We start from the raw sequence: 16,495 nt of genomic DNA, 5'->3' as shown, positions 1-16,495 counted from the left end.
GTAGTTAGAGAGCTTCTGAGCCCTGACCACCTCGTCACCTGAAATCCTTTTGTACTTAGAGGCCCTAATGAAAGCTCCACTACCATTAAGTTGTGAATGACAGTAATCGGATCTCAAAATAAAAACATAGAATTACTCATTACAGTGGTTTTTCAATAATGCATGCATTGGTTAATCAACTTTAGCACATTACAGAAATTTAAAATTCTAAAGCCAAAACCATACAGCAATTAAGCTGAATACTTTTTATAGAGATTTCAAATCTTCATTGCTAAGAGAGACAAATTATTTTAATGACAGAAGCCATCACCTTTACTCTAAGATGGGTTAAGAAGATATTCATTTTCCAGCGTTATAGATATGCCCCTGGTCTTTGGTAGAATGAGGAATAGGGCCTTGTTAAATTAAAAAATCTGAATCTTCAGCATTCCAGTTCTGACAGAACTTGGTCAATTCATTCTAGTTTCAATGGATTTATTTTCATCAAGTTGAACAGAGGAATTATGAAGAAAAATTTACCAATAAAGAATAAGTTATACCGTTACTTGGTATATTTGATTAAAAAAGGAATAAGTTATACCAGAAAAAATAATTCATTGATAATCATTTTTGGGGACCCAACATAATATGCAACATGAGATGAAGAAGGGTTGTTAATTTATCTCTTATAAACTTAAAAAAAAAAAAACCTCTACTTTTAAGAGGACCCTTCTATGTTTACTGGACCTAAACTATTCATAACACTAAAGATTAAAGGCAAATTAGGTTAACCTACCCAGTGCCTATGATCTGGTCTCCAGTACCCAAACACAACCTTATCTGTGTTCCAGATCAAGTTTTACTGAGTAGTATTTCAAACAATTTCACACAAATTGAATCAGATTACTCAACTAGAATCAATATATTATGATCTGCAACTTAGTTAAAAGATAAAATTACTGTAATCAATTTACTTAGCTGACAAGTGACCTTGGTCTGCACTGACCGATAGCCATCCACCACATTAGACATTTAACATTCTCATGAATCAATGCCTTTAAGACAGTTTGTGTCCAAAAGGAATTAAGAGCTCATGAATTAGATTTTTTGGTCAAATACCTGCAAGCAAGTTCTATTGCTCTGACAGTGAGGGAGGAATTCCTCATCGAGTATAAGCCAGAGGTGAAGAAAAAGGCAAGTGTGACATTATTGAACAAACTTAATTACCCTGCAGAGAGATTTGATTGTAATTTGACATCAAATGATAAACTAACATTAATTGATGGGAAATTCTATTATCTTCTATTTTCTAAAGATATTTATAACCAGAAGTTGATACTCTCAACTCACTGACTTTTATGAACCCTGGGTTTCACTGGGATTCTTTTATTTGATAGAGAAACCTTCTTACCCATAAAAAATAGACTTAATATATTGTTCAGAACCTGGCACTGTTATACCTGATAACATTAATATTTCACAGTTTTGCTATAAAACTTTAAGTCTTTAAAGCACTTACCACATAGTTGCCTTTCCCCTATTAGTTAATGCAATTTTTTTCTGTTTCTCACCAAGGGAAAATAAATGTTATACAAGGTTTCAATGGAGCACTAGCTCTATTTCCCATTGATTTATGTCAGTTAACAACATTAATGGAGGCTAGGAATTTATTACCTTGCAAGCTGACCCTAAGTAGCAAGTATGAGATTTGTAACTGGTATGTTCAAAAATAGTATTACTATGAAAAAAAGCATGAGAAAAATAAAATAATATGTCATAATAACAATGGAATTCAGTCTGAAAATATACCTGTAAAAAATGTGTTTCTAATCATGGAATTACTTAAAATATATAGTCAAATTTCCATAGAAATGTATTTGAAGAGTCCTTGGATCAATTTTGTGGTTTTTCTAAATAAGCATAGTTTTCTTTTTAAGATAAACACTGAAGAAATTTTGTTGCTAACATTTATTTGCTAGAAGATTTTCAGCCTATGGTAATTTTAAAGCTCAGATAATTGTCGATTAGTATACCCTGGAACTATGATTGAATGTCCTGGGAATTTCAGACATAGGGTGAGCAATACATCTTTGTTCTAAAAAGCCACTGGCCAGTGAAGATTTATGATGCAACTATAAACATTAATTTTTCACATACATGGTTAGCTTTACTTGATTAATCAAGTTTTCACTGAAAATATGTTGAATATAATATTATGTCTCATCTTGTCTAAAACAAAACACATTTGTAATGGTAGAATATTCATGGTAGGTCGTAATTTATTAGAGGTAAATTATACCTTGAAAGTAACCATAAAACTACCTTTGCTTCTTAGTGTACTCTTGACCCTTGAACAAGATAGGTTTGAACTGTGCAGGTCCATTTATTTAAAGATTTTCTTCTGCCTCTGTCACCCCGGAGACAGTAATACCATCCTCTGCCCACCCCTCAACAGCCTGCTCAAAGTGAATATAACGAGGATGATGCAATTCCACTTAGTGAACCATAAATATACTTTCTCTTTATGATTTTCTTAATAATCCTATATTTTCTGTAGTTTATAGAAAGAACACTATACATAATACATGTAACATACAAATATATGCTAATCACCTCTTTATGTTATCAGTAAGATGTCCGGTCAACAGTAGGCTATGAATAGCTACATTAGGGGGAGTCAAAAGTTACGCCTGGATTTTTTTTGGCCAGCGCCAGGTTTGAACCCACCACATCTGGTATATGGGGCCAGCACCCTACTCCTTTGAGCCACAGTTGCCGCCCTACACATGGATTTTTGACTATGTAGGGGTCTCCATCCCTAACTCCCAATTTGTTCAAGTGTCAACAATGTTTAATTGGTTAAACACAGTATTCTGAAACAAAATTTACAGATGAAGTTTGTTAAAAAATGTACCTGTTCCAATAAACATGACATCATACTGGCCATCTTCTGCATCCACTCGGTCTACTACGATTTGTGTAAACTGATAATTTACATCTGTTTTAATCATTATTGGGCGATTATTGATAGGAAATACTGGGTTGTACATGGCTGGGTGACTTCTTGCAAAGGTTATAACATCATCAGGAAGGTCCTTTGTGGAATCAAACCCACCAAATGTTTTACTGGGACACTGTTAAGATAAAAAGAAGAATAAATTTTGATTAAAATCTAATGGAAATGGTTATAAATGACATAACACATACTTCAGTGGTCTAGGAGCCTAATAAACTTGTGATTATTTTTTAAAGTTAGGTAAACAGTAAACTAAGAAGTTATAATTAGCTATTATAACTTAAACTAGTAATTGCTATAGACAGTATATATTTCCTGAATGTATCTTAATTCTCATTGGGATTTATGTATATCACCATTTCTTACCAAAAGTTGCAAATACATCTAATGAATTCAGCGTACAGGAGAAATCCGATGCCTTTTGGTGATGCCACCGTAAGTATATTTATATAATAGATGAAGTATTGGATGTAGTGAGCAGAATATGCCATGACTGACCATTAGATTAAAAAACCTCAAGATAAATAAATCTTGCATGCATTTATTTTTTTATTATGGATTGTGCTAAAATACACTCTTTTCAAAAGTATTTTAAAAAGTTATTTTTAATTTTTATGGGCACATGACAGTTATATACATTTATAGGGCACATGTGATGTTTTAATACAGGCATATAATGTGAATTAATAACATCAGGGTACTTGGGATAACCACCAGCTCAGGCATTTATCTTTTTTTTTTTTTTTTTGTATAAGGAACATCCCAATTTCACTTTTTCAGTTATATTAAGGCATACCCTAACTTATGGCTGATTATAATCACTTTGGTGTTCTATGTAGCAGGGAGGGGAGATGAAGTAGAGATGGTTATAATGGGTTCAAAAATATAGTTAGATAGTTAAGTGCTCTTTTCAAACTAAAAATAAACTATTCTTTATTGCTTTGCTTCTAATATAACCTCGGAAAAGTACCACCAATGACTTTAATAAGTAAAATAATCCCGATGACGAGGAAAGGTGTTACCTGCAGTTTTTAGTAACCTGTATTGCACAAAAACTGGCCAATTAGAATGGACATGATAATCAAGGAGAAGAGAGAATGGCCCTAGGAGCAGAAAAAATGCCTTGTTGTGCACAATGTCACCTCTGGATATAAATATTCCATATATGACAATAAAACAAAAAGGAAGTTAAGATCTCACTTTGTCTCTTTTAGAGTATCATATATATCCAATCTCTTATTTTTTTTTATCTTACCCTTAAGTAATTTCTGCCTTTAATACAAGAGCTTGGGAGCTAAAATGTAATTAAGAGAGGTTCCTGATCTCACAAGAACCTGAGAATGAGAAATCATTTGTCTTTGCCACTAGTTTAAAAAATCGTTAATAATTTATAAGACAGAAAATTAACCTGTTCAGAAATGGTATATTTAATATATGCATATATATATTAATTTTAACATGTGTAAAAACAATATGTTCAATGATTTAAGATTTTAGCTTTTGGTTTTTAAACAAATCACTAAATTATTGAATGTTATCGAAATATCAAATATTAATATAAACACCTGAAGACATAATACAACACATTACATGATATTTAAAATTAGTTTTGTAGTTATCTACTTCCGTGTAAAATTAGTTTGTAAAAATTTGGAAATGTGACTGAAAATTAAAATAAAGGATTTATAGATGTTAGATTTTTATCTCACAAGGAACTTCAACACTGACATCTGAAAAGAACATGTTTTAGATGTAGAATTTTGTAGAATCATAGAAAATTCTCAGCTTGTTGTCAAGTATATTCTTGGAATCTTTGTTCTACATTTTATGTGTTGAATATCTGTTTATAGCTGCATTGTATTTTAACCTTTGGTAGAAATATATTCATTTTGTATTTTAAACACCTAAGCCACTTACAGTTCCTGGCCGTGGATAAGGGACTCTTCCTTGAAAAGGCACCCACTGGTAATTGGGGCCATCCCTGTGAGCATATGGACCCAGGAACACCCTTCTCACATCACTCATGCTATACATGCACACAGCTGATCCCTTGAAGATGTTACTAAAAAAGACAGCAAGAAGAAAAACAAATATTCACTTTTATATAATACCAAGAGAAAACGTTGTTACTGAGGTGTCAAATTTCAGACTGTAGTTATCAAAACTTGATTACGAATTTTTAGCAGTCTTATATAGCGTTTGCGATATGTTGAATCATATATATGTATTTTCACAATGCACCAGGGAACAAATTATGATTTCTTAAAAACAGAAGGCATGGATGAAATGGCTTTAGTGCTCATATTATATACATTTGTGTCAAACAGTCGACTTAATTAACTTCAAAAGGAAAACAGATACAGATGATGTTCTATATATGAACACTTAATTTTAATATCATGGGCAAATATAAAGTATAAACTTGGTTAAGTGTCAAGTATCATTACTGAAACTAGGAAACTTTTTAAAAAGGGAGAATGCTTAGGAACTCATTTTATAAGCTGAAACTAGTGCCAAAAAATGAATTGACAATATCAAATGATGCATCCCATTATATTATTTTTAGCTCCCAAGTCACCAAAAGTATTAGATCAAGTAACAGAGTTTGATTTTTATAAACACATTAGAAATTATCACTTTGTAACACAGAAAATAGTTTTAAGTTCAGCAGCTATTTCCTCAGTTAGTAGAGAATGATAGCAATTATCCCCACCATTTTGTTAAGCAAAAATCGGGCAATTGAAGTCAACTAGAAATTCACCACTGAACTGCCACAATTTTCCATTTTATTTTGCTTATATAAATGTGACTTGAAGAATGTATTTATACAAAGATATTAACAGCTATGCACATTTAAAATATGGAATGCTTATCTTTTAACTGATCTCTTCCCTATAGAAAACTACATATAAATCAGATCAAATTAAAAACATATGTCCCTAGGAGTTCATTACTGGAAACTGGTCGACTGCAAGCTTCTTGAGGAAGCAAAGACATGCTTGGCGTCTTTTCTGAAACATCCGTTACTCATCACAAGGTATTTGATACCCAAGTAAATATTTATAGACTTAATAGCATTTTAATAATAGAATACAAAATTACCCACATATTTGATACATCAGTTTGTAATGTTTGTTATACATTCCTTTTCCATTAATCTACACTTTGCTTATTATTGATGAATATTATTCATAACGCTTAAGACTCAATCACATACAAAAATCCATCCCATTGAATTAGATGAAATTATTTTAACCAAATTCAGTGGCTCTCAAAGTATGGTCCCTAGATCAACCATATAGGCATCACTTGGGTACTTGTTAGAAATGCAGATTCTTAGGCCTAATCCCATTTGTACTGAATCAGAAACTTTGGGGAGTTGGCATCGCAATCTGATTGGAGCAGACAATCTAGCGATTCTAATGCAGGCTCAAGTCTGAGAACTGGGGAAGCAGAAGAAATGGGTTAACATTCATTTAACTTAAACTTCCACATCCCTTTCTCCACTCATGCTGTTTTTATGCCAAAAGGGAGGAATATTTAGGCATGTACAATTTCGAGTAATTTTAGTAATTTGGGGTTTCTTAAATTTTGGGTTTCTGTTGAACAATGAAGTTCATTTTCTCTTTAACTTATCACAGTCACTCACAATATTTTTCTCTTTGATTTCAAATTATCTTTTAAACATTTTATGCATATCCCAATGCATACTTTCTTTATATGCGTGTAAATATATATGTGTGTGTGTTTTTCAACAACCCCAGGTCCATGTGAACTTTGCACTGAATTTAGTAGTCTGGAGGGAGACAACTGATGCTTGAGAGGAAGAGACCAGGGAAGGAAAAAGAGGAGGGTGAGGAAAGAAAGGAGGAGGAGGCAATTGGGGAGGGAAGGAAGATAGCGGAAGACCAGCAGCAGGGGAAGCCTAAGCGGAAAAGGGGGAATGAAGCTTGAGTTTGACATAGGATTAAACCTAGTGCTTACGCAGAGTTCCAAAGTTTTTTGTTATAATTGTTTAGTTTGCTTTTATTATTTCTTTTTTGAATAGTTATTTTAAAAATCTAGATTACAAAGTAGTCAATAAAAATACTGAATGGACTGCTCAAGAGGCTGAGGCAAGAGAATCGCGTAAGCCCAAGAGTTAGAGGTTGCTGTGAGCCGTGTGACGCCACGGCACTCTACCCGAGGGCGGTACAGTGAGACTCTGTCTCTACAAAAAAAAAAAAAAATACTGAATGGAATCTTCATAAAAAGAGTAAATTGATAAAAAGGAGAATCTATTTACTGACGTTAAAAGCTTTAAAAATACTGTATATAACTAAAACACCCTGAATTGTGATATTAATAATTTTTAAAGTACCTAAAAAATTTAATACTTTCATTTGTGAATAATCAACTTTCCCTAAACCTGCAAATTTCTACATTATTTCATTCCACAGGTATGAGTGGGGAAATGTAGCAAATATTCTAGATGTGGAAAAGACAGTGATGGGAGAAGGACTGTGGGCTGCTTTGGTATGTCTAGATTTATTTTGTTTCTGTATGCACATGTTAACCATCTGGTCAGAAAGTTCATAACTTATGTCAGTCATCCGAGAATACACAAAGCTCAAAGGTTAAATAAACTCCTTGGTCTTTCAAAAATAAATTTTCACAAATTATGGATACTTGGATAGCACCTAAAAACATGAAGTCTATATGACAATAAGGAAGTAAAAGGTTATTTACCTGGAAGTTGTAAACACTCCGTATACAATTGGATTTTTAGGGTCTTTAGAGTTCATTAGGAATACATCCTCTGTTTAAAACAAAATTAGGCAAAGTTGCATTTTTGATGGTTGTGGTAAAGTTTGAACAAATGTTCTCTAGGCACAAACACTAGCTACTTACGCAATTCATCAAAGTGAGTATCAATGCCATTTGGACCCGGCACTGAGCAAATCAGACGAGCTTTGAGGAACGTTGTCCATTTGTTCACCAAACTTCTGTGCCCTCCGAAGTCATTCTTAAAGAGAGAACACCAGTGTTAGGCAGCACGAATGCAAATGAGAATTTCATATATTTTTCTCTTCTTTATATCTTGAGATAAATATAAAATACATGTTTTTGTTTTCTAAAAGTTCTATAATCATTTTAAATGATTAGATATAAGTACCTATCGCTTGTTATTAAATTGTTGGTAAAGTCATTCACTCAAATTTTATTCAAGGGACTACTCATAATAAATATCTCTTAAAAAGTAACTTTATCAACAGATGAACGGATAAAAAAAACATGGACTATATTCCTAATGGACTACAATGTAGCCTTCTAGACAGGAAGAACAAGCTTTTCTCACTGTGCAGTGAATACAGTAAATACTAATGTCTTACACATTTCAAAATCACCTAGAGAGCACAATTCAAATGTTTTTCCCATAAAAAAAGAAGTATTTGAGGTGAGGTATATGTCAGTTTGATTTTATTTTACATATCATACTATCACTTTGTACCCCATAAATATAGACAACTATGATTTGTCCATTTATAATGAAAAAAATAAAAATAAAAATGGAAATCCTTTCATTTGAAACAAAATAGATGAACCTAGAGGACATTATGTTGAATGAAATAAGGCAGGCACAGAAAAAGACTACACGGTCTTACGTATACGTGGAACATAAAAAAGTTGAACTCATAGAAATTGGTGAGAGGAGTTGGAGGAAATTTGTCCAACAATGCAAAATTTCAGTTAATAGGAAGCATCAAGAGATCTATCATACAACATCATGACTATAAATCACAATGAAATTTTGTTCTTGAAAAATTGTGGAAAGAATAAATTTTAAGTGTTCTCATCACAAAGAATGAGAGATAATGGGTATATTACTTTAGCCATTTCACAATGTACATATATTTCAAAACATATTGTACATAGTAATATATATGATTTTTGTTAATTAAGATAAATAATTTTTTAAAAAATCACTTCACTTTCCATTCTTCTCTGCAATTAATTCATATTCATGTATTATTACTGTGAATTTCTTGAGATCTCACCTACACAGGCTGGTTTACAGCCAGTGCTTGGTACACAGTACACACTCTATGAGTGCTTAATGAATGGATGATAAATGCATGTGCATGCCAGGTAAACGAGATGGAAAATACATCTCTGACAAAAGCATTCTATCATCAAATATTGAATAACCTTAGAGTGGAAGCAATTTATACTTTACAGAAAGTACGTTGAAAAAATATTTATGTAAGCTTTAATAAAAGACAATTCCTCCAGAGAAAACGTTTTAAAAGTACCTTCTCACTACAAATAAAACTGAGTTTTAACCTAAATACAACAATAAATTCTATTATGATGGTATGTATTTACTAGGAAACATGATCTTTTAAAATATTATTTAAGAGCATATATAAAAATTAAGGAACATGTTCCTTTAAAAGGGAACTGACTTACATTTTGTTTATATGATTTTACACATTATAACATAAAATATAGAGATTAAGATCTCATGATGCTTCCTTAGAAGGAAAAATTTCATTTAAATATAATTATTGAAACTGTCCTCATGTTTTCCTTTATTTGCAGGGTGCTTTAACATACACTAACAGTTGACTTTTTTCACACCACATATATGCTACACTCTCTTCATATTGATGATACTGATTCATCCGTAAATGGTTAATTTTGATTCTATACATCTAACATCGTAATGCAATATTATACGATGTTACTCTGCACGATAAACGAAACACCCCAGTAAAAGCTCAAGCTTCAAAATTGTGTGTGCACATGTGTACATAGGATGCTATTGTTAATTTGTAACGATAGACTTTAATGTTTTTTTAATTTTTAAGTGAAATTATGTTTTTCTCTCATAAATTAATACTTCACGTATTCTAGCAAGACAAATATTCATTCAAAACATATAAGGTTTGTAGGAAATTTTAATTATACTCTTCCAGGTAAAATGAAGATATTTTAGTATTCTAGAATTTCAAACCAAGATCATTTAATGTAATTATAAAATAATGCCATTTACCTCACAAATTCTACCTGCATGTTTGACTATGAAGAGTTATTCATAACCAACTATAAATTTCCATCATTTTTTATCACTTAAATATTAGGTCAAAGATTTACTTTTTTTTTTTAATACAAGCACATAGGTGAAAAAATTTTTTTTAAATGAACTTGTAACTGGACCATGACATCCTTCTGATTTTTTTTCTATACCTCACCTTGCATATCTGACCTATTCTAGCATGAGTAGCTTTTCCAGAGTGTTCTCCATCTATTGCATTTTCACGGAAGAAAAAATATACTTTGTCATCTTCAGGATTGTCACTTTCTGGGATGAGGTGGGCACTAATGAACCTTGGATCTGGGAGAAAATTATAGTAAATACATTAAGTCACAAGGTAATAAATAATAGCATTCATTACAGTCCATTTTTACTTTCCCTTAACTTTTACTTGATACATTTCAAGAAACTAATCTTTCTTTAGTTTCATATTAACTGTTTATGCATCACACAGTCCTTTCCAATTTACCTGTTACCTCCAGAAAAATTGGTTCATTTTGTTTGGAAAGGTAGGAATCGGTACACAAATCCTTAGTGTGATTACATATTGTAGATGTATTACTGGATATTAAAATATTTTCCAAATTCTTAAGTACTAGCAAATGTTGATGTCACCATTGTTATTCCTACTTTCAAGCATAAAATAATTAAAATCAAACTGCTAATTGGTCTATTTCAGTTTTCAGCAAAGCTTGGGTGGGAAGAGAAAATTGACAGCCATGTAAAAAGAGGTAATACACCCTCTCCTGTTGCTCCCCTGCTTGTTAAATGTCGTTATCACTTTCCTAGATACTCAGGCAAAAACGCCTTGGGGTCACCTCTGAACTCTCCCTTTCTTTCATACCCCACAATATATTTATCAGCATAAGCCTATTGATTACCATTTCTCATCACATCCTTTATTACCTCCTCTTCCTAGGAAACTTCATTGCCAGCCTGATTATTAAAATAGGTTCCTAATTAGTCTCCTTGTCAACCAACCTTAGTCTTCAAACAGTGGCCAGAATGCACCACTGATCCAACACTCCTTCTCCGAATCCTCTAATACTTTTCCAATTCACAATAAAATATAAATCCTTCTAATAACCAAATCCAGTTATGATCTTGTCCCTGTTACTGCTCATGCCTTCTCTTCCTCCTCATTCTCCCTTCCCTAACTTACTCCAAAGCAATGGCGACCCTGTTCCTGGTCCCAGATGTGTCAAGCATTCTCAGTCCCACCCCAGAGTTTTCCATCATGTGTAACTCTCTGCTCTTCTAAGTCCTCAAAGCTGGATCACTACTTTTATTCAGACCTTTGTTCAAATCCTACATTTTCACTTTCTTTTCTCCAGCCATCCACATATCTATCATCTATCTAATCTTTATTTGCTTACTATTGTCTCCTTCATCACCCAAATGGAACATTAGTTCAGATGCAGTTGATCTGTTCAAGGACCAAAAAAAGAGCAAAGGGGGAAAACTAGACTGCTTATGTTATGCAGAATGTATATCAGCAATATTTAGAGCCCCACTTCAGAAAATAATTTTGTGATTACCTGGGTTGATATAGCTGTGACTTAAATGAACTATATAAAAATATATAACAGCTTCCTAGCTTGAATGTGTTCTGTGCTACGAGGCTAAATTTATTTCACTGAAAGAACTTAGGACTTTGTAGACATTTCAATTCTTGTAATAATCTACGTTTATATCATGGTATATTACAATGTCAAGGTAACAATGAAATAATATACATACAGGTTAGCACCATTTTTAAGAGACCCGGAAAGTGATCAGAACCTTGACACTAGCTTGATCCATGTTTAATTCAGGTTATTTAATCCTGATCTTTGAAACTGTGAATAACCATTATTGTCCTGTATTTTATGTTTGCAACCTTCTTTTAATGTTTGCTCTGGAGCTGTGCACTCATTATATTTCACAGGACTACACTATTGTCCTTTTCAGGCAAATTACGCAGACTCTGTAAGCAATGGAAAACATGTGAAATATTACCTAGTCATAAAGTTCAGTGTGCCAGTTCACAAGAAGAGAATAATAATTTCAAAATGCCATTGCTTAGCTCCAGATTTTTTAAAGATACATAAAACAATACATTGCTATAACCTGAACCATAACTACTGCAAAGCTTGCTTTTGTTCATAAATGTCTACTTGTTCAGATGCATACATATATTTAGATAACCATATCTCATGAGGAATTGTAAGCAGAATAATTAACGTGACATGCTAGGAATTATTGTCAAAAGTGAAAAATTTTGACATAGATAAAATAAACCTCCTAGAAATATGTGTGTGTGCATAATACATATAATGTATTGCCTAATACAAACCTTTATGTGAAATGACAGTTTGGTCATTTGCAACTTTTGGGAGCTTTGGCAAGACTCTTAACCACTCTTACCTCTCAGATGCCTAATTTCAAATTAGGTTTATTTTAAATTGAGTTAGTTCAAAGTGGGTTTCCTACACCTTGTCTATCATTCATGGTTCATATGAAAACAAATATTTCAAGCTTAAAACATGCAAAACAACTTTGTAAAATACTAATCAGTGTATCAGATTATCAGCATTCATTATTATGATACTGAAAGGATACCTGTATCACATGCTGAGCTTGGGTATCTCATTATAATTCAACTATAAATTCAAATTGTAAAATCATGCATTCTTATGCTTTAATATTGAAACAATAGTGGAAGAATTTGGTCTACTATTACCTCCCAAATTAGTACACTTGTTAATACAGACCTTGAATCACTTAAATAATTTCAACTACCTTTATTAGATCATAAATATACACAATATATCATGTAAAAACAAAATGAACAATATATATCCCTTGTTCTCAGAAAATGACAGTTTAGCAAAAGCAATGTTAGTAGCACAAAATTGACAATAGAGAAAACAATTATTTATAGATTCTTATGTTCTCTTAACTTGGTGTTTGGGCATGACAGAAGGTATTATTGATCAATCATTATTGATAATCAAGATAATCATCTTACAAATGTGGACTCTAATGGTAAATAAACAAATTATCAAGTACATTCATTGTTGAGGGGCCTTCAGTCCCAATCACTTCTTCAATATTTGATTCTATAGACATGGGGATGTTTGAAGGTGAATGCTTCAAACAAAATTTTTATTGCTTTCTGGCTTCTTATGATTTTTATGACCCTGAACCTGAATTATCAACTACCTAAACTTTGCTATTTTGTTTATGACTCCTTTTTCCTAAATCTCCAAATAAAGACACTGCCTAAATTTTTCTTTTGGGTAGCTTTTTTTTTGACTCCCATCGATGAAATCATCTCCTAGTATGTCTTACATTATTTCTTTTTGAGAATTTATTCAGTTCCTTAGCTTCCAAACTATATCAGCCTTTCCTTTTTCTTCTAGATCCAGTTATGTATTTCCTCATTGTGACTAAAAATTTCTACCTCAATATCTCACTGTAACTTTATTGTACCTAGGAAGGAACTCACCAACTTTCCTTTCAAAACTCTATCTGCTCTTCCCTTTCTCATTTTGGTCAATGTCATCATAAAGTCCTAGCTATACCTTAAATATTTTGTGTATCTTTAGGACTTCTTTTTTTGTTTCCTAAATTTATTACCAAATCTATTGCTATTAGATTATGAAGTAAGCAATGTTTGATTTCCTAAAGTACTAAGTTTGACAGCTGTTATCTCAGATATTTCACTTTGATACTTCTTTTTGTGTGTGTGTATTTTTTTTTCATTGTGAAAGTACAACCTCATTCTTTAAATGCACATTTGGATTATAATTATCTTTCAATTTTTTTTTTTAGAGCAATTTTTGTGAAACCATGGATAAGTCAAAAATTCATGTTATTTTTGAATATAACTTCTATCATGGAACTAATACTGCACAGACAGCTCAAAATATCAACAAGGTTTTTGGAAGGAGGTGGTGAATGAATGCATAGTACATCGATGGTATGAGAAGTTCCCTTCTAGTGATTTTAGTCTTGAAAATGAGCCATCTGGGAGGCTTGAGACTAATGATGAGCTGAAAGTTATAGTGGAAGTGAATCCGGCTTAACCTACATATGAATTAGCAGCAATGTTTGACATCATTATTCCAACAATATTGGATGATTTTAAACAAATCAGCAAGATACAGAAGCTAATTAGATGAGTTCTGCTTGAATTAAATGAGTATCAAAAGAGAAATCATCTCAAAATCATCTTTTTTTGCTGTCATGAAATAAAGGTGAGTCCTTTCTCCACCATATTATTACATGTGATGAAAAATTTGTTTTGAAAATCATAAGCATTAGTACCATGGTTAGATAAAGATGAAGTGCCAAGACACAGTCCCAAACCGAATATTCATCGAAAAAAGGCTAATGGTGTCTGTTTAGTGGTCCAGCACTGGTATTATCCACTACACCTTCAAGAAGTCTGGTCAATTACCTGGTCAATTGACTACATATATCTACTGCAACCAATTGGATGAGGATGCTTGTGATTAAGCATCCGAGATTGGTCAACAGACACAGGCCAATCCTCTTACAAGACACTGTTGCACAAACACCACCACTAAAACTATAGAACCTGGACTTGGAAACTCTTATCATTAATCATATTAATGATAACTGACTACTGACTACTCTTTTTTACAGGCTTTGGACTACTTTTTGCAAGAAAAAATACTGAATTCTCAACAAGCTATGGAAAATACTTTTTCAGTTTCATCACCACGAGCTCTCTGAGCTTATTCGCTGTTGGCATAAACAAGCTAAAGATGCCAAAACTGCGTTGAAAATTTAGGTGCTCACTTTGGCTAAATTATACTGCTTCATGTCTGAGATATAATAAACTACAATTTTGATTTAAAATTGGATTTTCATATTTAATGAACTAATATTCACTTCCTTTTCTTGCTTTATAGTGTTAATGTTACCAGGACAATTCATATCCTTATTACTTTACAGTAATATTTTTGGAATGGTACAACTGGTCCTCTACCTGTAATTATCCATTTCCTTTGAGCTATCCACACAGAACTACAGAAAATATATAAGAGAAATGCACTTATAAAGTTTATTTTCCTGGTCTGGCACAGTGGCTCATGCCTGTAATCCCAGCACTTAGGAGGCTGAGGCAGGTGGATTGCCTAAGCCAGGGTGAGACCTCATCTCTAAGTATAGCTGGGCTTCCCTGAACAAATTTCAGATGTCATAGATTTGAGAAATTAGCATAAATTAAGATATAACAGACACAAAAAGAGAAACTAATGCTACTCTGAGTCAGTACTAAGGCTGAAAGTACATACCACATTGACTATTACATATACTTGAAGTGGGTCACAATTTTGGCTCCAAGTTTTCTAGCAAAAGAGGCAAATGAGAAACCCCGTCAGTTACATTATTCATAGTATGCCTAATATAGAAAATAAACCAAAGGCACTATGCATCATCCACAAAGAAATATTCACATGTTTTTCCAGTAGAACTGACCACAGTTCATGTTTTTTAATCCTTTAATGAACTTGCTTACCATTTTAGAACACACCTTATCTACAATCTTTATAAACATGTTGTTCATATAACATGGAAAGAATGTTTGCTTCTACTTCTTTTATAACATTTAATTCATTTTATATTATACTATTTTCATATTTTTCCTATATTTCTACATGCACACATTTAGTGTCTAGATATGTGTATGGCTAAGTTTTCTCCAAAGTTCATTTTGAATCTTTCCCATTGCAACTACCTAAATTAGGCACTTTCCTTTTTTTTCCTGGCTGCCGCATTCTTACTTTTTTCACTCTTCCTGGCTTCATCCTCTCCAAACCATGTTGTAATGTCTATTGGCTTTTAACAGACAAACATTCCTTGGTACCTGGTGCATATTCCCCAATTAACATTTATAAAGCCCTATTTTAACAGCTTGTTTTATTTCCCCTGTCTTCTTATAAACTAATCTTCCTTATTTTTTTTCTATTTCTTTCAAGCTAATCATAATTTCTGAAACAGTGCATAGTTCCCAAATGTTTGAATGAATGAATCCCCTTAACCGAAATGTGTTGATTTTTTATGAAAAATGAAATTAACACTTACTTGTTTTTAGGACGATTAAAGATGTTTGGATGGGTTGAGTTAATCATAGACTCAAAAAAAGGTTTAGTTTCTTGGTTAAAAAAATTCTTATACATTAAATTCTTATTTAAATTTCAACTATTTGTATAAATCATTTCATAATAGCAGATTTTCAAAATGTTTTTCTATGCAGTGCCTGGGGCTCAAAGGAGTAGGGTGCTGGGCCCATATGCCAGAGATGGTGGGTTCAAACCCAGCCCGGGCCAAAAACTGCCAAAAAAAAAAATGTTTTTCTAAAATTTTATGAATATTCTCTTAACCTAGAAGAAGCTTTTCTTGTGTTTGAT

General features: G+C 32.5%; 1 protein-coding gene across 2 annotated transcripts in view; it reads right to left on the bottom strand.

Moving 5' to 3' along the window:
- The window catches only part of SEMA3A (semaphorin 3A), a 514,403-nt gene that overhangs the window by 36,983 nt on the left and 460,925 nt on the right, over positions 1 to 16,495 (bottom strand). For both annotated transcript variants that reach the window (XM_053553821.1, XM_053553819.1), the window contains 5 exons: positions 10,231 to 10,373; positions 7,886 to 8,000; positions 7,724 to 7,793; positions 4,913 to 5,057; positions 2,894 to 3,113 (listed from right to left, as the gene is read on the bottom strand). In XM_053553821.1, the coding sequence (XP_053409796.1) occupies positions 2,894 to 3,113; positions 4,913 to 5,057; positions 7,724 to 7,793; positions 7,886 to 8,000; positions 10,231 to 10,373 (693 nt within the window). The remainder of the gene's footprint in view (positions 1 to 2,893; positions 3,114 to 4,912; positions 5,058 to 7,723; positions 7,794 to 7,885; positions 8,001 to 10,230; positions 10,374 to 16,495) is intronic.

The sequence above is a fragment of the Nycticebus coucang genome, chromosome 11, assembly GCF_027406575.1.
Source record: "Nycticebus coucang isolate mNycCou1 chromosome 11, mNycCou1.pri, whole genome shotgun sequence".
Classification (NCBI taxonomy): Eukaryota; Metazoa; Chordata; class Mammalia; order Primates; family Lorisidae; genus Nycticebus; species Nycticebus coucang.
The sequence above is the reverse complement of the archived record's forward strand: the minus strand, read 5'-3'. Positions and strand labels throughout refer to the sequence as shown.